This window comes from Aspergillus oryzae, chromosome 3 (assembly GCF_000184455.2).
Source record: "Aspergillus oryzae RIB40 DNA, chromosome 3".
In the NCBI taxonomy this organism is placed as follows: domain Eukaryota; kingdom Fungi; phylum Ascomycota; class Eurotiomycetes; order Eurotiales; family Aspergillaceae; genus Aspergillus; species Aspergillus oryzae.
The window spans coordinates 1996112-2021106 of NC_036437.1; the positions used below are offsets into that span (position 1 = coordinate 1996112).

The following is a 24995-nucleotide window of genomic DNA, read 5'->3' on the forward strand; positions in this document are numbered from 1 at the left end:
TTATATATTCCATATATGAACTGAATTCGAGGTTTGTTGAATCCCAAGATAAACGCCTCCCCAAATCTATATCATCCCACATGCTAACATGAAAAAGGACTCCTAGCCCTTCTGGGTATCGTTGAGTATGTTGTTGAGAACACTGCGTAGACAATTATTGATGTCCAGATCTCCAATTCTACGTAGAATAAAAAAAGGTTCCACGAACGTATGCCTTCATTGCGGACCCGGCTTGGTCTCGATCACATCTAGGAAACCGCCAACAAGATGTAAGCTGCCCGTGACAAAGCTCATGATGGGTGTTTCATCGTTATCTGAACATTCTCTCTCCTTCGCTGCCAGGTCTCGGGTGAAGTCAACAGCTTCTTCGATGGTACCATACACCTTGACCTCAGCACGTGGATCAATTGAACGCCATTTCTCCGCAAGGCTGTTCTGGACCTGTAACTTTTCCACCTCAGATGCGCTCGTATTCATGCTTACGAGGTCGGGTCGATAACCTGCCGCTTTGTACGTTACATTGGTACAGAAAATCGCGTGAGTGAAAGGCTGCTCGGACCCAAGAGCTGCAGCCAAGGTATCGTAGAGGGCTTGGGCGAGGGCATTGCTATCACGAGTTTGCTGATTGAAGATCAAGACGCGCAGCTTTCTGTTTGCTACCGCACCGGATGAGGAATTCGCATGTATCTGGGAGGTGAACCATTGACCGGCCAGCTTGATACTCTCTAGAGTATGACCACCGTCAATGAACCAGGTGACATTCTTTTCATGTCGGGTTTCACAACGCCCGCCTAACCGAGCCAATTCCAACCCCTTACGGAATTTAGCAGGCAAAGGCTTCTTCATAAAATCATCTGGAATGTCTTCGAGCCCGACTTTCTTAAGAAATTCTGCAGCCGTTGCGATCGCCAGAGCTGCATTTGTGCGTTGGAAATCGCCGGCCAACCCAAGTTTCACACTGCTACCACTGGCTAGATCAGGATGACCTGCAATGATTTCCAATTGAGTTTTCTTATCCGCTGCACGGTCGTATAGAACCCTTTCGGCACTGGCAGCTTGAGGAGCACTGAAGCCTTTGACCCCAGGCTTTATAATACCACCCTTATGCCAGGCAATTTCTTCAATCGTTGTTCCCAGCATAGCAGTATGGTCAATACCTAAGCTTGTGATCGCCGTCGCGGCAGGCCGCTCGAGGACATTCGTGCAGTCATACTCTCCACCGATGCCACACTCTATCACCGCAGCATCCACACCTTCACTCAGATAAGTATGAAATGCCATAAGAGTCAGGTATCGAAAATACTGCGGCTTTGTTCGTAGTTCTTCCGGGTTCTCGCCGGCCACACGAGCCGCTTCATCAAGCCGGTCCCAGACCTCGAAGAAGTACCGAGCAAACTTTTCTTCGGAGAGCGGCGCACCATTGATCTGAATACGCTCTCGGGCAAATCGTAAGTGAGGAGATGTATAGAGGCCGACTTTTTTGAGACGTGGCGCAGAATCATTTGATTCTGAGGGCACCGGGGAAGTGTATTGAGATAGGATGGAAGAGATGAAAGCGGAGGTCGATCCCTTGCCCTTGGTACCAGCAACGTGCACAGGATTCAGACGGTTCAGATCGGAGGGCTATAGAGAAAAGAAGAAAGGTTGAACTGCAGTCAGCAATCAACTGTATAGCCCTGAATTAACCACTACTATAGTGGAAGCGCAACATTCACATTATCCGCGGGAAAGGTTGCGAACCTGGTATCCAATGCGTCGGAGCCACTCTATAGTTTCGGGGAGAGACCGTAAATTCATTTGTCGCCGGTCTCCTGACTCTCTCAGTTGTTGAACAACTGCGAAGTTGGTCTGCAGCGAATTCAATGCTGTAATTGCAGCCTATATTCATGCCGTTAGAGTGTCTGGAGATCAGTAGCTTAGAAGTCTCGGCATACCTCATAGTTGCGGGACATTCTGGCCGGATGGGATGAGAACCGACGAATGGAATTATAGGTATAGAGCGTGTGTATGCGAAAACCCCTCATGAAGATGGTGACAATGCTATCAGCTAAGTCACGAGGGGTTCCTCGTCGCATTTCCGAAGTTCAACCCGAATTACCATATATGCTTACGTGAGCGACGGAGTCATCAACTACTTAAGGAGTATAGTATCTATGAGTGCCTAAGGTGGTACTGGTAACTTCCTAACTCTTAAATATCAAAGGATTATATGTATTCGTATGGTTTCAATAATATGACAATTTCTATCATCATCACTTCCTCCGATGTAAGGTTTTAAAGGTACATGCAACGCGCAGTCTTGCAAGGTTAAACGAGCAAGAGGAAGAAGGCAAAGAAAGCAGCAGCAGAGAGAACATGTGAAACAAGATGATAAGAATAAAAATAAATCTATACAGCCAAAGAGAAACCATGCTATTAATGCCGGAAGGGTTACTTGCAAATGTGTGAATTCCATAAGAAAGAAAGCAAGGAGAGACTAGAAGATAGTGCATATAGAGGTGGTCCTTTTTACAACCCCCAACATCGAAGTAGGTAAAGGACGAAACTGTGTACCGGACACGTACTATTTAGTATGTAAAAGAACTCAGCAATGACAGTAGCCTGAGTAAGAGACTATTCAATCCTAGTCTTCCCTTCTTCCAGAAAGCCGAGTCGAGCATTGCTATAGCCCCTCTGGTGCTTTCTGGAAGGAAGAAATTGCCCCACGATAGGATCCGATCGGGCCTTGATCATCGCATCTTGATACCCTTCGGATCCAGCAGCTGGTGTATTCAATTTGGGCCAGTTCACCTGCAATCTGTTAGCGTGGTGTATATACATAACCAATTATCAATAAACTTACGTAAAGCATCCCATGCCCAAGTATGAAGCGTGCACACCAGGCAGAGACCACCAGCCAGAATATGACGAACAGACGCAACGGCCACACGGCAGCATCAGGCAAACGCCTCGTAAATATGGAAATTAGAACCATAAAGACACCAGCAGCAAGGATATAGGGGATGGACTGAATAATGAGGGGTCGGCGGTCTAGGAAAAGTTGAAGGTTGCCAAGTGTGGAATTTGGAGGAAGGTAGGTGCCCAAGAAGACATCGAAGCCATCTTGCCTGGGGCCATCCAAGAGGTTATTTTTCACGTATCGCGTGATGGAATTGTTCAAGTCTTGCAGCATGCCAGCGCGAGTACGCTGGCCAGTACGGGTGAAATCGGTTTTCAGTGCCCCGGTGCCCGAATACGATTTAGAGACAACGTCTGCATTATCGGCCCAGATGTTACGGAACAGGTCCTCAAAGTCCCGGTCATCATTTGCAGCTTCTCCTTGACGTAGGATCCCTGCGTCAGTGAGCTGGCGGGTTACAGCCCAACGCCCAAGCATACTCTGCACTACGTTCGTTCGATCCAAGCAGTCCATGCAGTTGGTACGAACAACGCTGGTTTGTGAAGATCGTATATCCAGTTGTCCACTAGGCACACCAGGATCCTCTACACCACGGAAATAACCGCCTCGCGTAAGACCATCAATTAAACGGTCCATCAGCAGTTCCGCGCGGTGCCATTGCAGCCCCTTTGTTTCGTTGTGGAAATCGAAGTAGATGTAGTGGAGACGGTCCAATTCCTTCTGCCTTTGACCTGGCTCCAGGGCATGTATCTTCTCGGAGGATACCGCGTCGACCTCTGTATTCTCGGTCGATGGAGAGACCAAAATGCGTACGAGCTGTTCATATGCATCCTTGACTCGCTCCTCCCTCCCTTTCTGGTTTACAAGGTTGACCAGGTAGTTTTCTCCATACAACCGGATCTGCTCAGCAAAATGCTTTCGTGCGGCATCGACGGCTGTTTCCACCCCACGAACCTGGAGTTTGGGGGTATACTTGAGGTTGTTGACTTCGGCCCAAAATACGGGAACACTCCCGCGAGTCTGCACGTAAGCCATGACCTGAAGGTCCCGACCCGAATCTGCGGTTTTTTCTTTCATGGACTGGCCTCCAGAAAACCCCGATAGCCCACCAGTCGCATCATTCAAGATCACAATCTGCTCGGTTTCGTTGTAATTTGAAACGTGTCCTTGCTCATCTATACCACGTGAAAAGTATCTTGTCCCAGCGCGGTGTCTAGATCTCCTCGTAATGAGAGCAAACGTAAAAGAAGTCGACTTAACCTTTGCCGGAGTGATGCGTAACATTCCATACATTACGGGGAGAATATAAGGATCAACTCCGGGCTGGGGTCCATATCGTACGCTCGTTGTATCATGCCCTCCGAGGCTAAAGTCTATGAGATCGGATTGAATGAAGCGATTCCAAAAGAACCGGTCATCGGCTCGTTTCCACATCGGAAGGCTAGCATCGCTTTGCGACTGACGCTGGAAACTGTTGGTGAGGTCCAAGGCATAAGAAAAATACATTGGCCCCGTGCGGAGAAGCTCTTTTAGCAGCGCCAAATACGTGTCCTCATCGTGGTCATGTAGCGGGCGCTCACGAAGGGGTAAGAACTCAGTTCCTGCAACTTTGTAAACCATATGTCCGCGTAGTCGACCCATAGGCAGCGCTTTGGTGATTACGATGATATATTTGTCTGCAAGAGTCATCATTAGAGCCAGGCTATTAGCTGAAGTTTGCAACAGACATACCCAGCTTCAACTTTATCATGCCCAGTATACCGGCGATACTGGAAATGCGCTTAGCACCAGGAAGGGTGCCATCATGCAATCGTAAGTCGCCTGTTGGGCGGTCAACGATAAGCGTGGGAGCATTTGGTGAAGAGGGCGAGGTGAAAGCGTAATGAGAGGAGGAGGCGTGGAGGTTGATATCGCGGAACGGAAGGAGAGTAGTAGCCATTGTTGGCGACAGCTCACTATCTAGACAGGGGGTAAAGAAAGAAGATAGATAACAATACAGACGAAGTAGATAGGAAGGAATATGAAAACCAAACTAAAGAACGTGGGGTGGGTGGATATTAAGAAAAATCACCGCATGGTCGGAAAGAAAGAAGGTTCAGGCGGAGAGATTGATTGTCAGGAGCAGGAATGACGATCTCTCAGGAAGCCTAGGGTGTTGTGTATTGTAACTCTGAACGCAGCATGTGGTGATAATAATACCTGCCAATTGCCGCCGCCATAGGTCAAGCCAAGCCGCCACACCGCCCCGCAGAACGGCCACTCGGCTTGGGCCAGGTGTGGCTGAATCCCTTCGTCATCTACCCTTACCGGCAGGCCGCCATCAAACCTCCCAGCATCCGATCCCGTCTTCAGTCCAACCTCCCGTCGAAAGGAATCTTCAACGTTTAGCGCTTTTTATTCTCACGGTCCATCTGTGTGCGATTTTTATCTCCCGACGCTCTACCTATTTACAAAGTTGCTCTTCCGACTATAGAAATCATGGCCTCCAGAGCCGCAGCAGGCGCCCGTCCTGGTGCCAGATTCGCTCAGTTCAAACTTGTCTTGCTTGGTTAGCTATTTCTTTTCAAATGTCCCCAACTACGTTATCTGTTGTAGAGTAACTGACATATCGTTTCTCCCCTTCTAGGAGAATCCGCTGTTGGAAAGGTTAGCCTATCTTTACTGGTTATTTTGACGGTCGCTGACGTCTTTCATTACAGAGTTCGCTAGTATTGAGATTTGTCAAGGTAGGCTTAGAGTTTATGAATCCATTTCGATACCCAAGATATCCGGTCTTAGTTGGGGTTTTGTGATGTCGCTTACTCGCCATAGGATCAATTCGATGACTACCGGGAGTCGACGATTGGCGCTGCCTTTTTAACACAAACCATTTCTTTGGACGAAAGCACGACGGTCAAGTTCGAAATATGGGATACCGCCGGTCAGGAGAGATACAAGTCGCTAGCCCCGATGTACTACAGAAACGCCAACTGCGCAGTAGTTGTTTACGATATCACACAAGCTGTACGAACCCGGCCCATGACTCTCGGTTTTTGTTCCTTGAAACAATGAAATACTAACATTGTAATCGTCGTATAGTCGTCGCTGGATAAGGCCAAGTCGTGGGTGAAAGAGTTACAACGCCAAGCGAACGAGAACATTGTCATCGCCCTTGCGGGTAATAAGCTCGACCTTGTCACAGAAAACCCAGACAAGAGGGCTATCCCAACCGCAGATGCCGAGGCCTATGCACGTGAGGCTGGTTTGCTTTTCTTTGAGACATCGGCGAAGACCTCCTCGAACGTGCGGGAATTGTTTACCGCAATTGCGAAGAAACTTCCTCTCGACCAAGCCGGACCTCGAAACTTGCGCACAAACCCCCGTCCGGGTGTGGACTTGCGCCCAGAGGCCCCTGGCACTCAGGGCGCCAACTCCTGCCAATGCTAAATTTAAACGCAAGCTATCACCTTTGTCTCGCTGTATCTCTCATGTTCACATTCTTTCCCCCCGTCCTTTCAATTATTTTTAGATACGGAAGGTGCACGTCTTGAAGGTTAGCTATGAGTCGCTACGCCGGGTGACTCTATGGGCCACCACCAATAACTTAAACCAGAATGCCTAATTTTTACCGGTGTCGTGATGATCATGGGCATGACCCACTGGAATTTTGTGAGATTTCAGTCGTCGTTGTGAGACCTAACTCGATTGCTTCACTGATCTCAGTCACCATTTCCCGTTCATTTCATTTTCTTTTCCGGCCATGATATTCGATTGTAGCTACTAAGTGAGAAGGGAGTCGGATATCATGCAAGGGTCTAGTTGGATCTGGCTTTCTAGACATTATGCAGCAGGGCTGTGCCTGCGCTTCGTGCTTTTCCTTTGCATAACAGTTGCCCTTTTTTTCAGCTTTATTGTTCTCGGCGTCTGTATCCATGTCTTCCTGTTGGGCTGAATTCATGTTACATCTCTTCCCCTTATTTTCGGTCGTCGTGGGATCGTCCGAATGCTATTCCTACATAATAACTTTCTCTTGAAATTCTTGACAGGAAGTCCATAACCATATATTATCTTTTTGCTTCACATCAATCGTCACGTAGCTTGAAGTACGAAGTAGGTCGTTGGTGTCTTAGTATAATTGGAGAATATTCTGCCCCAGGCAACTTCTATAGGCGGTGCGATTGTTCCCGAGGTCACCAGCCACAGGCTCTGCGGCGGTGCACGATCGGAGCGGTTCGTAAAAGCATCATCCCAATTCCGGTCCGCGTTTTCACTCTCGCCAACATCCCCCCTTCAACAAAACCCGCCTTCAGCGTTTACTTCACAGTAGTGCGGCTCGTCATGCTGCGCTCTTCTGTTGCACCGGGTCGGCAGTTGCTGTTGTCTTCCGTTCGCCAACGGACGGCTTCGCAATGGCTGTCTAGAGCTGGGGCAAGCAGCCGGCTCTCTGGTCAGGTATGACGATACCATGTGCATTTTTGTCTTTCAGGACACCAACTGACTTACATTATTCCCCATCCAGAGATTCTTTGCCGATGCCAAACCTCCTACCAGTGCCCCTACCCCTGTCTCCCCATCATCCGAAACACCCATCCCCCCGGAGACTATTCCTAAGCCATCGCCTAGTGAGCAAGGTTCGATTCCTATCGTCAATTGAATACATCGACTCCTCCGATGCTAAAGTATGCGCAGATTCTCAGACTCCTCCACCACCCCCACCCGCCCCGGCTCGTAAAACGGGACGTTTCCGAAGATTCCTTCTCTACCTGATTCTCACATCTGGTTTCGCCTACGGTGGAGGTGTCTTCCTTGCCTTGAAGTCTGACAACTTCCATGACTTCTTCACCGAATACATTCCGTACGGTGAAGAGGCCGTTCTTTACTTCGAGGAACGGGACTTCTATCGTCGTTTCCCGAACACCCTGAAGGGCCAGGCCCGCATCTCTGGACACAAGGATGAGAGCAAGAAGGTTACAATCCCAAGAGAGAGTGGCCTGACTTCGAAGGCTGCAGAGGAGCAGGGTTCTGGAAGCGATCTTTCCCAAAAAGGGCCCCATATGAGTGCTGTCAAGGGTGACGAAGCCCAAATCAAGACCGAGAGTGCTAAGCCTGAACATAAGACTGCCGCCGTGGAGAAGGCGAAGAGTGACAAAGCCGCTAAGGATCAGGCACCCAAGACCAGTGATAAGAACGCCGAGGAACCTAGACAACCAGCACTGCCTGCCGTGACAACCTTGGAATTTGCTCAGGTCAATGAGGGAGATGAAGCCATTGTGCAAGAGTTGGTGAAGACTTTCAACGATATTATCACTGTTATTAGTGCCGATGAGAACTCTGGCAAGTATTCTACACCTGTCGCCAAAGCCAAGGAGGAGCTCCAGAAGATTGGGGAGAAGATCATTGCCGTCAGAGAAGAAGCCCGTCGCGCAGCGCAGGAGGAGATCACCAAAGCCCATGCCACCTTCGACGAATCTGCTCGCGAGCTTATCCGCCGGTTTGAGGAGTGTCGCGCGGCTGATGCTGCTCAGTTCCGGGAGGAGTTTGAGTCGGAGCGGGAGAAGCTGGCTTTTGCTTACCAAGAGAAGATCCAGACTGAGCTGCAGAGAGCTCAAGAAGTTGCTGAACAGCGTCTTCAGAATGAATTGGTTGAACAAGCCATTGAACTCAATCGCAAGTACCTCCACGAAGTGAAGGATCTTGTTGAGCGAGAGCGTGAGGGCCGTCTTAGCAAGCTTAACGAACTGACCGCCAACGTTAGCGAGCTGGAAAAGCTTACTAGCAGTTGGAAGGACGTGATCGATACTAACCTGAAGACCCAGCAACTTCAAGTCGCTGTGGATGCAGTCCGCTCCGTCCTTGAGCGCTCTTCGACCCCTCGTCCATTTGTTCGGGAGCTTGTTGCTGTGAAGGAACTGGCTGCCGATGACCCTGTGGTTGAGGCTGCGATTGCATCTATCAACCCTACAGCATACCAGCGTGGCATTCCCTCGAAGTCTCAGATCATTGAACGTTTCCGCCGCGTCGCTGATGAGGTTCGCAAGGCAAGCCTTCTGCCTGAGGATGCGGGCATTGCTAGCCACGCTGCCAGCCTCGTCTTGAGCAAGGTCATGTTCAAGAAGGACCCTGTCGCCCACAGCGATGATGTTGAGAGTGTTCTTGTTCGCACTGAAAGCCTCCTGGAAAAGGGCGACCTTGATGCCGCTGCACGTGAGATGAACAGTCTGAAGGGGTGGGCAAAGATTTTGAGCAAGGATTGGCTCGGAGACGTGCGCAGGGTCCTGGAAGTGAAGCAAGCACTAGAGGTATGGTTCCTAAACACAAAGTCACTTCTCGTCAACAATTCCAAGCTAACTCATTGACATTGTAGGTCATTGAAACTGAGGCTCGTCTTCAGTGCCTGAGAGTTGAATAGATCAATAAATAACGTCAATTCCTTGTTTCCTGTAATTTTCTTGCCTTCTATCCACAGCACCTGTACCTCTAGATGTTCTCTTGCGTCGTTAGACCTCAATACTAGAACCTTCCCTTTGTCTCGTTACTGTGTTGTCTACGAGATTGTACGCAACGATGTGTGTCAAGCTTTATATTTTGCATGTCCGACATGCTGAGACTACTCTAGAGTGATGCTGACGAGTGAAGAGGGCATGCATGCATGGGTAGTAAGTGGTGCTACTCCACCCTAAACCCATGATATTTCACCATCACCATCTCCTACTGTCATGGTTCAGGTCCGGGGACAGTTTCCTCGTCTGTCATAGTAAGCTACTTCAAACATCATACTTAGCCAAGTTGTCCCTATCTATGCATAGGCAGCGGTGTCATTATGAGTGAAAGAGAGAATAGCAGGGTTTGTTGTTGAAATATATTCCTAGTTTGACACTTCTATATATGAGGTCTTGTGGAGGGAAGAACGTGAGAGACTAATTTGAAAGGAACATCGATATTAGTAGCATTCGGCCATGCTAGAAAGTGTTCAAAAGAGGAATTATTCCAGAATTAAAAATAGCTGCCCCAGGCACTTCCTCACAATGACGCACTATACCCGTTACAGGAATCCGTCGTCACGGCCCGGGAAAGGTATGGGGTAGATACAATACAGTACAACTTACTTAAAAGTGATCGTCGCTATTTACCTCGATAATGAAAGGGGCCTTCAAATCCTTCAACTTCATCGTGTCGCCAGTTTCTCTTCAATAGAATATGATAGACCATCGGTATTGACCTTGATGGTCCTCATGAGTCCCTCGATAACCGTCACATACCCCCTTTTCTATCGGCCGGGACCGAACAACACTCCGTTTTGGCTCTGATGTCGCAGAGGACCGATGCATCGCCTACGCCACCAAACCCTCTCCCTAGAGTGGACGAGAAACCGCTTAGATCTGGCTCGTGGCGCTCTTCTCGTCGAGTGGAATCCAACGACAAACCTGACCGGCAAAGGAGCTTGCGAATGAGCGAAGGACGAGAGAGTGGGGAGCTGGAAGGCAGCACACTTGGTAGCAGCTCCCGCGACGGGGAGAAGGGAGTCCGAGGATCTCGACGAACACACAGCTCAGGAGGTTTCCTACTAGACTCTTCATTCCTACCCCGATCAAGCAGCCTCCGACATAGTTATCATCGCGCCCATCACTCGGAATCGGAACAAAGGGAGAAGCGTGGAACACCGCCCAATTCGGAGATTGTGGTACCCAAGAGGCGATCGCGATTTCCTTGGAGCCGCCACAAAGAGTCGACAAAGGAATCTCAACAAGCAGCCCCGGAGATAGAAGCTTCCCAAGCAAACTCTGGTCCGTTACATTCACAACAAGATGTAACACCCGAGCCGTCACAGACTACGGAAGCGGGAAGCGAGGCTCCCCTAGGCCTTGATAGGGACTCATTACAAATTGTCAATCTAGCATTGAATCTGAGCGAATCTAGAAGAGTAAGTAGCCATGGTCGAGTGCCTTCCGGCCGCGTTGCGGGAGGAAGATGGACCGCGTCGGCAGGCCAGCCTTCTGTTTCACCGAGTGAGAGCCGTGCACCTATTGCACTGGGCAGTCAAAATGACGGCCCTTATCCACGTCACAGCCTTATCCAGATGCCCGTTGATCGCTCGAAGCTTTTGGGCGCCTCAAATGCGGACCAAGCTGTGCATGCTCCATCTTCTGTCTTAAATCTGCTGCCCGATTCTGCCAATTCAAACTCCCTGCCACACGTGTTCTCGGACGGCACGCTTACTCGAGCTGAGAAGGCCCGGCGACATTTCGAGCTCTTCTCAGAGTATCTTCGATTGCTTCCTTCGCTTTCTCCCCTGAAACCGTACGAGGCACACGCGGATCCTGATTCTACTCCAGCGGGTGCTGGCGTCATCCTTCAAGGTCGCTCGTACAACCCTCTTCAATCCATCCGAAACCGCAAAGTTAGATTCCGCGAGCGATGTCCCATCGATACGGAAGCAGAAGGTTGGACTAATGTTGGCAAAGTTCATGAATGGGTCGACTCGATCAAGGGCCAATACAATCAACAAGACCATAGCGCTTTCGAATGCTTGAAGCTCCCACCTTTTCATCAAGGCTCGAAGGACCTGTCACATAAAGATCCGGGGGATGATGAGATTATAGCAGCTTCTCCTTCCTCCAGTCTGAGGCGAGCCAGTCGTGCGAGCAGCGTAAAGGCTCGCAGACCAAAATCTGATTGGATGATCTCCCCGCCAGAACTGTTGGCTGATGTCGCATGGGTCGAGGATATACAAAACAAAAGCAAGATTATAGATAAAGATGGGAATAATTTATACCCCGATCCTGCAATGTTGGTCCCATCCGATGCCCTCAAAACCAAAACTAGGAGCCTTCAAGAAGAGCTCCCATCCAGGCGTGAGTCGGTAGACACAGACCAGCCGACCTCCCGCACTTCTTTATCGGACGCTCATCCTGGGCTGACACCCGAGTTCAAACGGATTGGACGGGGGAGACGGCGGCATAGATTTCAAGGCCCTTCTCATATCGTTCGCAGCAGTGCTGGAAGACACAAATTACGAAGACGATCAAGCAGCTCCTCGAGTGCTTCAAGCCGAGATGGCAAGCAATATTGGAAATACCAGGGAGAAAGCGCGGTATCCCCCAAGAGGTCTACTTCGCTAAGGCCTGAACCATCAAGAACAAAAGGATATACCGTCCCACCAGATGAAGAGAGTTCTCTAGATATGAAAACTAGGTCGCCACAGAGCTCAGGTTTTCAACGATCTTGGAAAACTCCCGATCGTATTAAATCCCAAGACCAAAGAGAATCTATATCCTCAGCACCAAGTGCGGATGACCGCTATGACCGTCTAACATCCTCTGACGGAAAGTTGCCGCTTACTCCTATTCAACCCACGTTTTTTCCGAGTATTGCATCCAATTTATCACCTCCATCAAGCCGGTCACCATCTCCGTCGAAAGGACGGTTTCCACGTGCTATTATTCCCCGTCGGGAGAGAAGCAAGAGCAACTCACGACCTAAAGACGCCGTCGACAATAGTTCCCTGGAATCAGAGATAGTACGTAACAACAGTTTATCGGAATACACAGAGGGCTTGCCTCGCACTGGCAGACTAGAGCCGAGCCCACTTCCAGATCAAGTTCCCTGTACGCATCAGGATGGCCGGGTAAGGTCGAGCCAGCAAGCACGGAAAGGGCTGGCACAGCATGAGTCCAAACTCCGTGGAATCTTCAAAGGCCCTGGGAAGATCGCGGAAAAAGTTGGTAATGAGATGTCAAAAATGGGTGGTCTTATTCTAAAGAAAGATTCCTTGGCACATTCGCGACAATCTTCTTTTGAATCACACGTCACGTCTGACGACGAGAATGTTCTAACAGATGCCGATGAAACAAAAGGTGATAGGACCCCTGATATCAAGGTCCCATTGCGCCGTCTCCCTACCTTTTCTGAAGACTACAGTCTGGCGGTTCGTAGGGAGTCAGAAAAAGCAGCTGGGAAAAGTTACATATCTGCGTCGTCATCCTTTACATCTCCCCCCCGCCAGGGTGATCAGCCTGAGGGCCATAGAAGATCTGATTTAGGTAGTCCTCAAAAGGCTTTCTCAGAGTCAGAGATGAAGAGCGCGAGGGAAACTGACAACAAAAACGAGGTTTTATCGATATCTCAGCAGAAGAGGCCCGACGGCCGCAAAAAGCTTGAGAAGGTTCCGACTTTTGGCCCCGAGCTACATACTATCCGAGAACAAATCAAGAAAGGCCGAATTAAGGATCCGTCTGTGCCATACAGTCTTACTCGGCCACCGATCACGGGCCTTGCACAGGCAAAGGCATCCCATGAACCGTCCTCTCGTGAAAGGCGTTCTACGCCATCCAGCCAGTCCAGAAGCTGGAGTATCTCTGAGCGCAGTGTTTCGACTTCGATGGAATCCGGAGTCCCGGCAAAACGTGAAGTCGAGCGTACCCGTGCGCTCCTTCTTTCTTCAGGTATCAAGGCGCGAGAGATCACTCGTCGGGCTCATACTGTACGAAGTCCTCCGCCTGAGTTTGTTCGACGCGCGTTTGGCTCCGACACTCCAGTTCCGGAAGTGCCTCGGTCGCATGAGTTCGATCTCGCTGTTCAAGCCTTGGTCAAGAGGTTTGAGAAATCAGAGGAGCTCTTCAAGCGATCAATGGATGGTTACCCTGGTGCTAAAACATCAGCCCTGAGATCTCACCTCGGCGCACTTGAAGATCTCGTCAACAATTCTCTCAATCCACGTGTGCGGGCTGCCGCACAAGATGCGGAAGATTTGAGCATTAAACTCAATACGACCAGCACGCTCGCGGTGAAACAGCTGAGCGACACCCTCGACAAAGGCATCCGGAGGCGCCATCGTCGGTTACGCTGGATACGACGTACCGGATTTGTGATGCTCGAATGGGCCCTTGTTGGAATATTGTGGTGGGTATGGTTGATCGTCATGGCTTTCAAGGTTTTCCGGGGTGTTTTCCGAGGCGTAATATCTGGTGTTAGGTGGGTCCTCTGGCTGTGATGGGTTTTGTTACTGTTTAAGGATTTTTCTTTCTTTTTTGAACTTGGTGTTTCATTTATTTTTCCAGCCATCTCTATATACCCCTTTCCTTGAGACTGCTTTGCTCCTTGTAACCGCAACTGATACCTGATACACACTGTTCCTTTCTCACCCCATGTTTTAGTACATATTTACTTACTTTGTTTAATCCAACAACATTTGTACGTACCTCTTTGCGGGCGTTGATAGAATTCGCTACCATACTGCACATTGACGGTCTCATCACTTGATCATCAGTAATAAGGCAACCATACAGCCTTTCTCCTTAGGGAATCACCAGGTTTCGATAGACGTAAAACCTTCTACAGCCAAAGAATCCTTGTTGTAACCTTCTAATCCGACAATGACCGAAATCCGGCACATATACAATGCCGAGAGACAAGTATCACCCGCATTGCTTTCATGCTTGCACGGCACCATTCACATGAACAATAAAAGCAACTCCGAAACATTGTGCGAGGTTTCCCAATGGGCCAATTTAGAGGACTAGTAAGGAGCCATTCTCCTAGTCAAAGGCCTTTCATAGATCTGAGACGACGACTAGATCTCCACAATGAGATTCTATAGATCATTTGATATTTGCAGCATGTGTATAAGTTCGTTCCGCTAAGGTATAAAGCACGGTCATGGCACATCACTACCATGGTTTTCCTCAGAGAACACTATCATCTTGGCGTGTATGCTTCATTTAGCATCGCCTACATCTTTTCGAACAGTTACTGTTATCTGGTCTTGTCTCACGGCAAGGTATGAGAGGCGTCAAACTCGATGTGCTTTATTCTGAGATGTCGCAATGCCAAAAAAGCAAAACAATATCAACGTAATACAACGCCGCTATCAGAGGGCTCAGTGGACTCCGTGGACACCACCGAGACATTTATATTTTCCCAAGAACCAGTCAATGGCGAGAGTGGAGAAGTAACTGGCCAAAAGGCGACGGATGTGCGCTGGCCATTCTTCGAGTCTGGTGCGAAGTTTGAAGAAGCGATTAGCGAATGCTCTAAAGCCGACCAAGAGCATAGGCAACAACCAGGAACAAAGGAAATCGAGAGCTGGCGAGAAACCATGGAAGAGTCAGAACATGATGCTAGTAAGAATAACAAATTAGTGAAAAGCCGGCGTGCTGAGTCTGCACGTCGGAAAGATCTAGACCGACCAGGAAGCTGTGAGGTATTGGTATGCGAACGCTAGTGAAGAACAAGCCAGGCGGTAGCACAGTGGGATCAGGGACCCATTGTGCTTAGTTGCTGAGGTAGTTTTATCCATCTATCAATCCAAATCATATACCTTCCAGAGAGCTTGTTATATTTTGAGTTATGTCGTTTTCATATGTCGCTTGTAGGGTGGTCTTTATCAGCTTTCTAGTGACGAGGGCAATTTGTGCCCATCAATGGATACATGGATAGCTGGAATCCCCGTATGACCAACTACCTATATGAATGGGAAAAGGAGTTGGCCGGTGGTTAGTGGCCCCTGTTTTTCACGTAGTGAAGTAGCAGGGAGCCATATATGAGCTTTGCATAATTGCCCTCGTTAAGTAGCTATATTTTTCTAACTTGACCGCATCTGGCTCATATGGCTTTCAACTGAATATATTCGTTCTCGCTCTCCCTTGCCTTTAATACAACGTCGTTCCACCGTAGAAGAGTAATGGACACTCTATCGACTATCAATCGAGTGACATCGTCGTATTGTGCTAATACGTTCGAATTAGAGAGAGCTCCACCCATGCAGCCATATCATGATAGGTCGAGATCGAATAGCGTTGTGTGAAGTTATGCCCTCATCACAGGGCATCAAAAGATATTCGAAGCATCCATGTAGTTTGGGGGAAACATAAGTACTTGAGTGGGGAAAGCTGTCCCCTCTGCTCCCTGTCCGAGCACTTGTATGCCGATAGAAGCAAGGGATTTGCTTTCGAAAGTCGGACTATCGGCTCTCCCCCTGCCACTGCAATCTCCGAGTACCACACCGAGCACTCTTCTAGTGCTATCAAGGTATTATCTCCAACCTTCCAGATCGAGTCCATCGAGCCCACGTGCAGCATCACCGGCTTCTACAGTACTAACCCGTCGTCCATTCCAGGCATGTGTATCTGGTGCAATTTTCTCCGCTCGAGCTCATGTGGACACTTTGGCTGACCTGACGATGGTGTTTGCAGGAGTACCTCTTATACGTGGTAGAAGGATCAATTGAAGTTTAGTGAAGCATACTCTGGAGTAGCCTGGTGTATTCACTAGTAGATACGATGCACTGGAAACCTCTGATATCATTCTTCCAAGAAGTGAGATTATCCGTCATACGATACCTGATCACACCTAAGCTGAACCCAAAAAATAGAAGAGAATAGCAAAAAGACACAAGACCAGAAGGGAAAAGGTGTGGCCTAGCCGGGTATGTGCCCTAAAATGTGATTTGCACAATCGGGATAAGCTGATAAAGTACAGCCTGCCATTTTCTTAATTTTGGTGGTCTCAAAAGTTGGAAATACATAAAAGAAAAAAAAGTTGCAGTTTGAATAGTGGTTGTCATGTCCAAAGATTCGCAGATGAGAGGAACTACAGAACACGTGACAGCCCCTCCGGGTGGATTTGCGGATGGAGCTCCAGAGAGGAGCTCCGTAGTGTATCTCCTTCCTGCGCGTAATACATTTCCAGTGGACCACCCAGATCATCCAATGATCGAGCACGGAATATAATCTATTACATCGCGGGACCGTTTCCATACCCGAGGCGCAGGCAAGATATCGGCTTCGACAATGGAGCTGAAAATGATGCAGGCATGGATGAAAGGGGTTAACTCGGAGGGATAGAGTTCACTCCGTTCCTCATGATATGCATCCATTCCTGACCCGACGTCCAGAAAATGATCTATGATGGTCTGCCTAAAATCCGAACTCGGACTTGATTCTCAGAGGGTTTGTGATTGGCAATGAGGGAAATATTGGACAACCTTTTGATCAAAAATTTAGATCAAAATCATTTCTTATTATGTTTATTTTTGGGGGAAAAGGGAGGGGATGTCCATGGATCAAAGCAATCCCACCAACGGGGAGGATCGAGTGCGTCGAGACTGCAGGGGCGAAGCTGGAACAGCAGGAACCGACATGGATGGACCAAGCAGAATTACAGGATGTGACGCTGCGGTGGCCACTGGCGGGAAACTTACGGGACGGTATGGATACCCTTCAGATCAGGGAAAAAAGAAAAGAGGGGTGATCAAGTTTCTTTCGGGAGATGCCGTAAGCACCCACCCCGCGAGAACCAAATCAGTCATCATCCTTCTTCAGCTTGGGACACCGAATAAAAAAAAAGCCTCTCTTCTTTGCTTGACTCTCTCTCTCCCTCCCTCTACCCATCATACCCCAATTGCTTCTTCAGGTGAGTGTTTTTTTTCCCCTTTGAGCTTGCCAATACCATCCTTGCCGACGCTCAGTCTCTTCCTGATCTGGAACCCCTCCCTGTCAATTTCTGCCTGACGGTGTGAGCCCTTTGCCCTAAGTGCGCTTCCACCGAACGCCCCGGCCCTCGAGCATGAAAAAAAAAAAACTCTGCACCTGGCCTTCTTCCCCTTTCCCTCTCCCCGCGTCATTAAATCTCTCACTCAAGTCGAGGGTCAGAGCTTCGTTTCCAAACTTGCTGACCGCTGGTTCTGGTTCTGTTGCGTCAGGTCCCCATTTTCTAGGCCGACTCTGGTCCGCCCGTTACCTGACTTTCCGTCGCACCTACGACTGGCCTTTGGAATCACCTCAATTCCAAAGGCTCTAGCTCACCACGGCTCCCGGAGCCTCGTTCGTACATTTCCGTCAAATTGTCTATCCTCGACGTCCCCGCGGCACTCTTAACAACATTCCACCTCCTGCTGGTTTCCCCCCGTGTGTTCTCGTCCGGCGCGCCATTTATTAACCCGTTGACGCCCTCCCAATTCATCCCCTCGCCCCTTGAGCTGCCGCATAGGACTACTCTAAAGGTTCTTCCTCTTGAGGGGGAAGGGTCTAGGAGACTTGGTCCAGTCAACTACGGTTGCGAAAGTTTTCGCCCTCCTTAACACGCAGTCGCGTAACTCCACTTAATTTTTTTTTTAATCTTCTTATCTTTCACCTTTGTGCATCGTCGCAGCGCACATGGTTATGGCACCGACTGCGTGTATTCCTGCTGAGATATGCATGACTAAACATAGTCAAGACAAATCCGACTTTAATTATAATCATAATTTGAGTCAAATCAGCAACAATGGAGGGGATGACCTCTCGCAATCCAGGTTGGCGGCCAAGGATCTCGTCATGGACGTGTTGAAGAAACGCGCCGGCGAAGTCAACACCGACCGTTGCGCTCCTGGAGACGAGGATGCGTTCTATGTGGCGGACATGGGCGAGGTCTACCGACAGCATCTACGCTGGAAAATGAACTTGAGCCGCGTTAGGCCTTTCTATGGTAGGTTTGGATCCGGTGCCGACCACGCGTTCTGATTATCAAGGTACAAGGCTAACGCGCATATCAGCGGTCAAGTGCAACCCGGACCCGGAGATTCTCCGCCTGATGGCCAAGCTTGGTAACGGCTTCGACTGTGCGTCGAAGGCCGAGATCGACATGGCTCTTGACACCGGCATTGACCCCAGCCGCATTATCTACGCGCAGCCCTGCAAGACCAAGTCCTACCTGCGCTACGCCGCGCAGATGGGCGTGAAGCAGATGACCTTCGACAATGCCGACGAACTGTACAAGATCAAGGCCTGCTTCCCCGATGCGGAGCTCTATTTGCGCATTCTGACCGACGACTCCACCAGCCTGTGCCGCCTGAGCATGAAGTTCGGCGCGTCTTTGGACATTGCCCGCCAACTTCTGGAGTTGGCCCACGAGCTCGAGCTGAAGGTCGTTGGCGTCAGCTTCCACGTCGGCTCGGGCGCGGAAGACCCGACTGCTTTTGTCAAGGCGGTCCAGGATGCTCGGATGGTGTTTGACCAGGCTGCTGAAATTGGTCACGAACTGCACACCTTGGATGTCGGCGGCGGCTTTAGCGGAGACACATTTGAAAAGTTTGCTGGTGTCCTGAGTGAGGCATTGGACACGTATTTCCCGCCTCATATTCGTGTTATCGCGGAGCCCGGTCGCTACTACGTCGCGACCGCCTTCACCCTGGCCGCCAATGTGATCGCCCGTCGCGACGTGCGGGACCCCGAGGACCCGGCCAACGATGCATACATGATCTATCTGAACGATGGAGTCTACGGGAACTTCTCCAATATCATCTTTGACCACCAGCATCCGGTGGCCCAGATCCTGACCTGTGCGAATGCCTCGAATGCTGCGACTTCGGCTGGCATCGCCTACTCTATCTGGGGACCCACTTGTGATGGCATCGACGTTATCAGCCAACGGATCACCTTGCCTGGTCTGTTGGACGTCGGTGACTGGCTGTTCTTCGAGGAGATGGGGGCCTATACTAAGTGTAGCGCCACCCGTTTCAACGGCTTCTCCGACAATCACGAGGTGATCTACATCTCGAGCGAAGCCGGTGCTTCTGCTCTCCTCGAGTACTAGTACTTTATACTTTGGCTCTGTACCTACACCAGTTTTGTAACGGGTTGTTAATGTGGAGGAGAGTACAGAGCTGTTTCTTGGAAACTTGTTTGTGTTGTTCTTGCTGCGGTTTTTGTTTACATTGTCGTTGATGAAGTAGATTTCGGGATTTGAATTGAGTTTATAGTGTATAGACCCTCCTCACCTACCCTTCCACTCTTCGATCTGCATAGATTTAATCGTTCGTTAATACCTTGGATATAGACGAAAGGCGCATCGTTTCAGGTCTATTTTATCCATATAGATTTCTATCTCTTGTTCTTTTGTAACTCGCGGTCTATCCAGATACCCCTTCATGATCACCATCCCCAGATACATGTACATCATCCATCTCAATTGCATATTATGTTCAATGAACAGTCATCAGCATCGCGGAAGCCAGCTCCACTTCAAGATCAAAAAAAGAGGAAGATACTACAGCGGTCTAAACAAGTCGCTCAACAACCAGCTCCGCTCCTTCATTCCCCTCTCCAATTTGGACCAAGCCACTAGCTTCCAGCTTCTTCTTCCATTTTCCGGATTCGTACCGGGCCAAAATGAATGTGATGCGGGCAGCCACACCTGGATCAGCCGTCTCTGCAACAACTTCGGAGGGCGTGAAGGTCCAGCGACCAAAGGCCCAGTTGAGGATATAATGCCGGGTCGTTCCGTCCTGGGATGCAGCAGGTCTGGGTTCGGCCAGGGCATCCGACGATTCAGCCGGGGGCGATTGTGTGGAGCAACGCATGATACCTTTGATCCGGTAGACTTCATCCTTGGGTGCAGAGAGCAGCAACTGCTCTAGGGCAGACACATCGACTGTCTGCTCTGGCTGGGAGGACTTCAACGTAACAGACAGCACCTCTACCTCGGACTGATGATCATGCTTATGTCCATGACCATGGTCATGATCATGATGCCCGTCGGTAAGTCCAGCCCCATCATCCTTCGTAAACAAAGCCCCATCAATCCCCAACAACACATCCTTGTCTACCCTTCCCTTATCCGACTTGACATACGGCGTTTGTACCTCCAGATCTCCCACGCGGTCCAGGCACAGATCGAATCGTCTCTCCGACACCTTCTCCCACTTGTTGAAAATGATCAAATCTGTGTACTTTGCCTGCAACTTTGCCGTATACGATGTATCCTCGTATCCCTCCCAGTTCTCCACGTCGATCACGCTAATCACACCGTCCAGCACAAAGCTGCCGGGTTGTTCGCGCTCCAACCGGTTCACCTCCATCGCTAACGTCGCGGGGAATGCGCTTCCACTGGTCTCGATCACGATGCGATCCGGTTTGACCTCCTCACGGAGCTGGTTCAACGCATCACTAAGTTGGCCGACGAGGTTGCAGCAGATGCACCCGTTCAGGAGTTCGCGGACGCCGGAGATAGATTGTGTCGAGGCTAGTTGGGAGTCGATCGCGACGTCGCCGAATTCATTCTTCAGAAGAGCCAGACGGTAATCCTGAGGGAGTTGGGGGATAAGGTTGAGGAGGAGGGTGGTCTTTCCTGAGCCCAGGAAGCCTGTCACGATAGTGATAGGGATCGGGGACATTTTCGCTTTATACCGTATGGGTCGGTTGGAATGATCGGGGGTTTTGTCTATGGGTCTAAATATTTTTTTTTTTTTTAGTGAGTATGTATATGCGATGCGAAAACAAGTCTAAATCTATGACATCCAAGGTAAAGACAGTTGACAGAAAGCAGCAAATATATGGGTTGATCGGGAAGAATGGTTTGGTTCCGATAAAAAGCGGCGGAGGGGCAATGCGGCGGGCGCCGCTATTCCCGATTGGTAAAAGCCCTAAGATATCCATGATACTCTTGCTTCTACTGAGTGGCATCAGTATTGCCACCCGGCTTTGCCATTTTGAATGACAAGAAGCCTTTGGATATGAAATCCATCTTATTTAATGTTCAACTAATCATATACGTCCGAATCAACGTTATATACAATCCACCATCTTACAATGTTTCCCTATAATAACCTTAGCATCGCCCAGAGCAACAATGCATTTCTATAGTAGCATGACCTCTATATTGATATATATATATCACGGCTCCCGACCCGCATAGCGTTGCTAGGTAGGTTTAAGTCCAAGCTCCCTATTTTGCATGGTATATACTGTACGTTTACTATATCAACATTCTATACCGAGCCCAGAAGCTTTGACAAAGTCTCAAACATCGCCCGCCGGTTGTTGAGAACCTCATAGAACGTCTTCTCGTCTGCAATACTGCCCACGACAACCTGATCCTTACCAGCCTGAAGCCCCGCGAATGCCTCATCAATGAACTGGTCCAATGGCATGCCGATCTTACGTCCCACTTCAGGTGTCATATAGTCGTGGAGCTCACCTACGACCATATTAGTCTAGAACTAGAAAAGAAGTAATAACCGACTCACTCTGCACAGCGGGAGGAGACAACTCAACCACCTTAACATTCGTCGACTTGAGCTGCTCCCTGAAACAAAGAATGAATGCATTCAGCGCTGCTTTTGCGGCCGAATATGCAGGCATTGGGCAAGCGGGAACAATAGCGAGGTTTGCCCCCGTACTTTATCAAATCAGCCCTGTTCGTATACACATCAACAATATATATACAACCTCAGGAAAACTCACAAAATAAAACCAACAGGCTCCGTCTTGGCCTTAAGATAAGGCAAGAAAGCATGAGCAAGAGCCACCAGACTCGTGAAATCGACATGGACTTCATTGAGGAACTCGTCCAGCTTGAATGTCTCCTGGCTTGTTAGATTGTGCTGACGCTGCACGCCTGCATTAAGAAACACACAGTCAATATCTGGGTACTTGGCGAAGACATCTCTGGCAAACTGAGGCGCCTGTTCTGTTTTACTGATGTCGAAGTTCATTGCACTCGCTTTGTCTTCGCCGTGTTGGCGCACGAACTCGTCTAGTCGGTCTTGACGTCTTCCTACTGCTGTTACTTTGGCGCCGCTTTCAATGAGACGGTCGGCCATTGCTTTGCCGATGCCTGAGGTCGCGCCGATGAGGAGGAAGTGCTTGTATGGGAAAGACATATTGTATGTATGTTGGTGTTGGTGGTTGCAATAGTAGTCTTTTATAGTTGTTGACGAAGCTGAATGAGATGCATTGTGAGAGGTACCTCTCTACTATTTATATCACATCTTGTGCAGTTGATATAGCATTCTAGAATGGTGTTGGGTGTATGCTTCCGGTCTAAGCGGGGATAAAAGCAATCAAGGCAGTAAAGGCCGAAGACTCGATCTCCGCACCGTAGACCGACAGGTGGTAGTGAAACCCTACCTCCCATACCCAAAAGGGAAAACCATCTCACCCCGTTCTGCCACATCCCACCGCCTGTCTCGGATTAACGACCATCGCCGACGAGGAGTCAATCCATTGCGCGTCCATTACTTCACTGTTCCACACCACGGGTTGAACAAATTGAGGACGGTAGATCAAGAACAGAATATGGCTGCCTGGCATGGCTGATTGTTTCCTACCACGGAAAACCCATGTGGGCTCCTTGCATATGGCCCAGCCTTGTAGGGCTGGCTCCAATGATATCATTCCTCCCCGTTGATGTCATCGGCGGGATAATGGGGGTTAAAGTAGATAATAATAGCCTCATGCTTACTTTTCGCAGACTTGTCTGTCAAGATAAACTTTCTGATATCGGTTTGGGTGGATACACTTCTAAGTCATGGAGCCAACTACGAATTCTGCAGCTGCAAACCCTACTGCGTCTACTACAGCCAATACTGCCGCGGCTCAAGGACAAGCCTATGATGCGCCGCGTAATGGTTCAACAGCTTCGGAGGGTTCACTTTCGGGTGTCACGAATAGTATCGCCACTGTCGCGGGAAATTCGATCAGCGAGGCTAAGAACAAGCTCACAACCGTGACCTCCAATGAATCTGTTCAGAGTGTTTGGGAACAGGTTCGCTCCATGGCTACCGGGAGGAATAACGAGACCCAAGGTTGGTTCGTTCATTCTCTTACCAAGATCACTTTGGTGGACTAACATTATATTGAAGAAGTCGATACCTCACCCAACCAGGACGAGATCGACCTTATCGATAATATGGACAAGGAGAAGATTGCCGAGTTCCTCCGAGAAAAGAATCGAAGCGATGTCCGTCTACCAAAGAGAAGATAGTGACTTATGTGTCAACTTTATGAGTAACGCCAATCTTGCAAAAGAACCACATTGAGAGAGAGGCACCAAACTAAGAAGTAAATTGTACACCCATATGGATAATATTTGCTCCCCAAACTCCCACGATTCCACGCGACTCTACAAAACCGCTTTGAATCCCCTATCCGAACCGCGATCCAGACCCAAAAAGTCTGCCACTTGGCCGAGATGATCAATTCCCCAGAAACCCTCCGTCTCGCCCTTGATATTGGTGCACTCGAACCAAGGAATGCCAAAAGCACCAGATTTGAACGCTTGATCTGTGTTCGCCTTCAAACGCTCCTTGACCTCTGCATGGCCCATCTGTTAATAGATAATTAGCATGTGACAAGATACCACCAAATTGGAGTCCAGAATCCACGAACAGCTTGCAGAATTTCCTGAGTCCCATCCTTCCCGAAGACACTCTCTAGCACCGGAGTAAAGCCTTCGACCTGTCCGATCTTAGCATTCCCCTGCACCCAGAACGAATGATAGAGGGCCTCGATAGTCGGGATAAGCTTCTCCGGTGACTTCACCGAGACGGCACAGAGTGCGCGTTCCGTTGCCAAAGTCATCGGCGGGAAGCCTTCCGGGGTGTTCTCAACCATGGGAACGGAGAAGTAACGCGCCCAACGGAGCCGTTCCTTTCCGATCCAGATATCTTTGTCTAGATTAAGGACAATGTTAGCCACTGTATGAATCAGATAGATAGTATCAGAGGCTCTCTCTCACTCTTAATATTCACCGGAGGCGTATTCCCGCAGGCATTCATCAATCCTCCCAGGAAGATCGGGACATAATTGATATTGCACTTGGCGAAAACGGGGGAATTCTTCGGATAGTGTCAGCCGGCTCCATTTAAATATAGACATGTGTCCACGGATCTTTGTATATGATTGTTATAATGGCACACATACTCTCAGTACGTGGAATGCGATATACCCGAACGGGCTAACGACATCCAAGTATAATGTAATCCGGGGTACAGACATGGGGTCTAATGTGGTAGCGTTCAAGCACGCCTTGGGAACTTGATATGGTTAATTGAAATGGAGTTAAGGGTCTGGAACTGCAGGACGACTTGCTGCCCCCGCCCTTTTATAACCGGACCAGGCGTATCGTAATGTCATTGGTTGGTGGGTTGTCTGCTAGTCGCTTATGCCGAGGTCCGGATTTTGGACCCTTTCTATGGGTCACTTTGGGCTTCATGTCTGATCAATGATTAATGAGTTTATTTTGGGCCATGCATTTGTCCTGATTACGGTTTGGAATTGATATGGGCCGGTTGAGCATTAAATAATTGCGGCTCATAAGGCATGTACAATGTCCTCGTTAGCAATATAGGAAGGAATGCTAG

The 24995-nt window shown here is 49.3% G+C and overlaps 12 protein-coding genes across 12 annotated transcripts; 7 read left to right on the forward strand and 5 right to left on the reverse strand.

Moving 5' to 3' along the window:
- Positions 1-216: 216 nt before the first annotated feature.
- On the reverse strand, positions 217-2075 carry AO090023000763 (tetrahydrofolate synthase; the record flags this gene model as incomplete). Its single annotated transcript, XM_001821218.3, has 3 exons — positions 217-1623; positions 1741-1878; positions 1935-2075. The coding sequence occupies 3 exons, from the start codon at positions 2073-2075 to the stop codon at positions 217-219; spliced, it is 1686 nt and encodes a 561-aa protein (XP_001821270.3).
- A 538-nt stretch (positions 2076-2613) lies between these two features.
- On the reverse strand, positions 2614-4838 carry AO090023000764 (putative phosphoinositide phosphatase (Sac1); the record flags this gene model as incomplete). The annotated part of the gene is made up of 3 exons (XM_001821219.3): positions 2614-2790; positions 2843-4575; positions 4631-4838. 3 exons carry the CDS (start codon positions 4836-4838, stop codon positions 2614-2616), a joined length of 2118 nt encoding a protein of 705 aa, XP_001821271.1.
- A 539-nt stretch (positions 4839-5377) lies between these two features.
- On the forward strand, positions 5378-6325 carry AO090023000765 (Rab family GTPase; the record flags this gene model as incomplete). The annotated part of the gene is made up of 4 exons (XM_023235749.1): positions 5378-5447; positions 5526-5599; positions 5711-5902; positions 5978-6325. 4 exons carry the CDS (start codon positions 5378-5380, stop codon positions 6323-6325), a joined length of 684 nt encoding a protein of 227 aa, XP_023090741.1.
- Positions 6326-7410: 1085 nt separating this feature from the next.
- Positions 7411-9234, forward strand: AO090023000766 (MICOS complex subunit MIC60; the record flags this gene model as incomplete). The annotated part of the gene is made up of 1 exon (XM_023235750.1): positions 7411-9234. One exon carries the CDS (start codon positions 7411-7413, stop codon positions 9232-9234), a length of 1824 nt encoding a protein of 607 aa, XP_023090742.1.
- Positions 9235-10184: 950 nt separating this feature from the next.
- Positions 10185-12004, forward strand: AO090023000767 (uncharacterized protein; the record flags this gene model as incomplete). The annotated part of the gene is made up of 2 exons (XM_023235751.1): positions 10185-11730; positions 11958-12004. The coding sequence occupies 2 exons, from the start codon at positions 10185-10187 to the stop codon at positions 12002-12004; spliced, it is 1593 nt and encodes a 530-aa protein (XP_023090743.1).
- Positions 12005-12059: 55 nt separating this feature from the next.
- On the forward strand, positions 12060-13868 carry AO090023000768 (uncharacterized protein; the record flags this gene model as incomplete). Its single annotated transcript, XM_001821223.3, has 1 exon — positions 12060-13868. The coding sequence occupies one exon, from the start codon at positions 12060-12062 to the stop codon at positions 13866-13868; it is 1809 nt and encodes a 602-aa protein (XP_001821275.3).
- An 807-nt stretch (positions 13869-14675) lies between these two features.
- On the forward strand, positions 14676-15462 carry AO090023000769 (uncharacterized protein; the record flags this gene model as incomplete). The annotated part of the gene is made up of 2 exons (XM_023235752.1): positions 14676-14997; positions 15449-15462. The coding sequence occupies 2 exons, from the start codon at positions 14676-14678 to the stop codon at positions 15460-15462; spliced, it is 336 nt and encodes a 111-aa protein (XP_023090744.1).
- Positions 15463-18030: 2568 nt separating this feature from the next.
- Positions 18031-19447, forward strand: AO090023000771 (type III PLP-dependent enzyme; the record flags this gene model as incomplete). Its single annotated transcript, XM_001821225.3, has 2 exons — positions 18031-18340; positions 18408-19447. 2 exons carry the CDS (start codon positions 18031-18033, stop codon positions 19445-19447), a joined length of 1350 nt encoding a protein of 449 aa, XP_001821277.1.
- A 463-nt stretch (positions 19448-19910) lies between these two features.
- Positions 19911-21026, reverse strand: AO090023000772 (GTP-binding protein; the record flags this gene model as incomplete). The annotated part of the gene is made up of 1 exon (XM_001821226.3): positions 19911-21026. The coding sequence occupies one exon, from the start codon at positions 21024-21026 to the stop codon at positions 19911-19913; it is 1116 nt and encodes a 371-aa protein (XP_001821278.1).
- A 594-nt stretch (positions 21027-21620) lies between these two features.
- AO090023000773 (uncharacterized protein) lies at positions 21621-21993 on the reverse strand (the record flags this gene model as incomplete). The annotated part of the gene is made up of 2 exons (XM_001821228.3): positions 21621-21829; positions 21879-21993. 2 exons carry the CDS (start codon positions 21991-21993, stop codon positions 21621-21623), a joined length of 324 nt encoding a protein of 107 aa, XP_001821280.3.
- Positions 21994-22091: 98 nt separating this feature from the next.
- On the reverse strand, positions 22092-22514 carry AO090023000774 (uncharacterized protein; the record flags this gene model as incomplete). The annotated part of the gene is given in 2 exon segments (XM_023235754.1): positions 22092-22249; positions 22268-22514. 2 exon segments carry the CDS (start codon positions 22512-22514, stop codon positions 22092-22094), a joined length of 405 nt encoding a protein of 134 aa, XP_023090745.1.
- Positions 22515-23161: 647 nt separating this feature from the next.
- On the forward strand, positions 23162-23617 carry AO090023000775 (uncharacterized protein; the record flags this gene model as incomplete). The annotated part of the gene is made up of 2 exons (XM_001821229.1): positions 23162-23438; positions 23496-23617. The coding sequence occupies 2 exons, from the start codon at positions 23162-23164 to the stop codon at positions 23615-23617; spliced, it is 399 nt and encodes a 132-aa protein (XP_001821281.1).
- Between the last annotated feature and the right edge of the window lie 1378 nt (positions 23618-24995).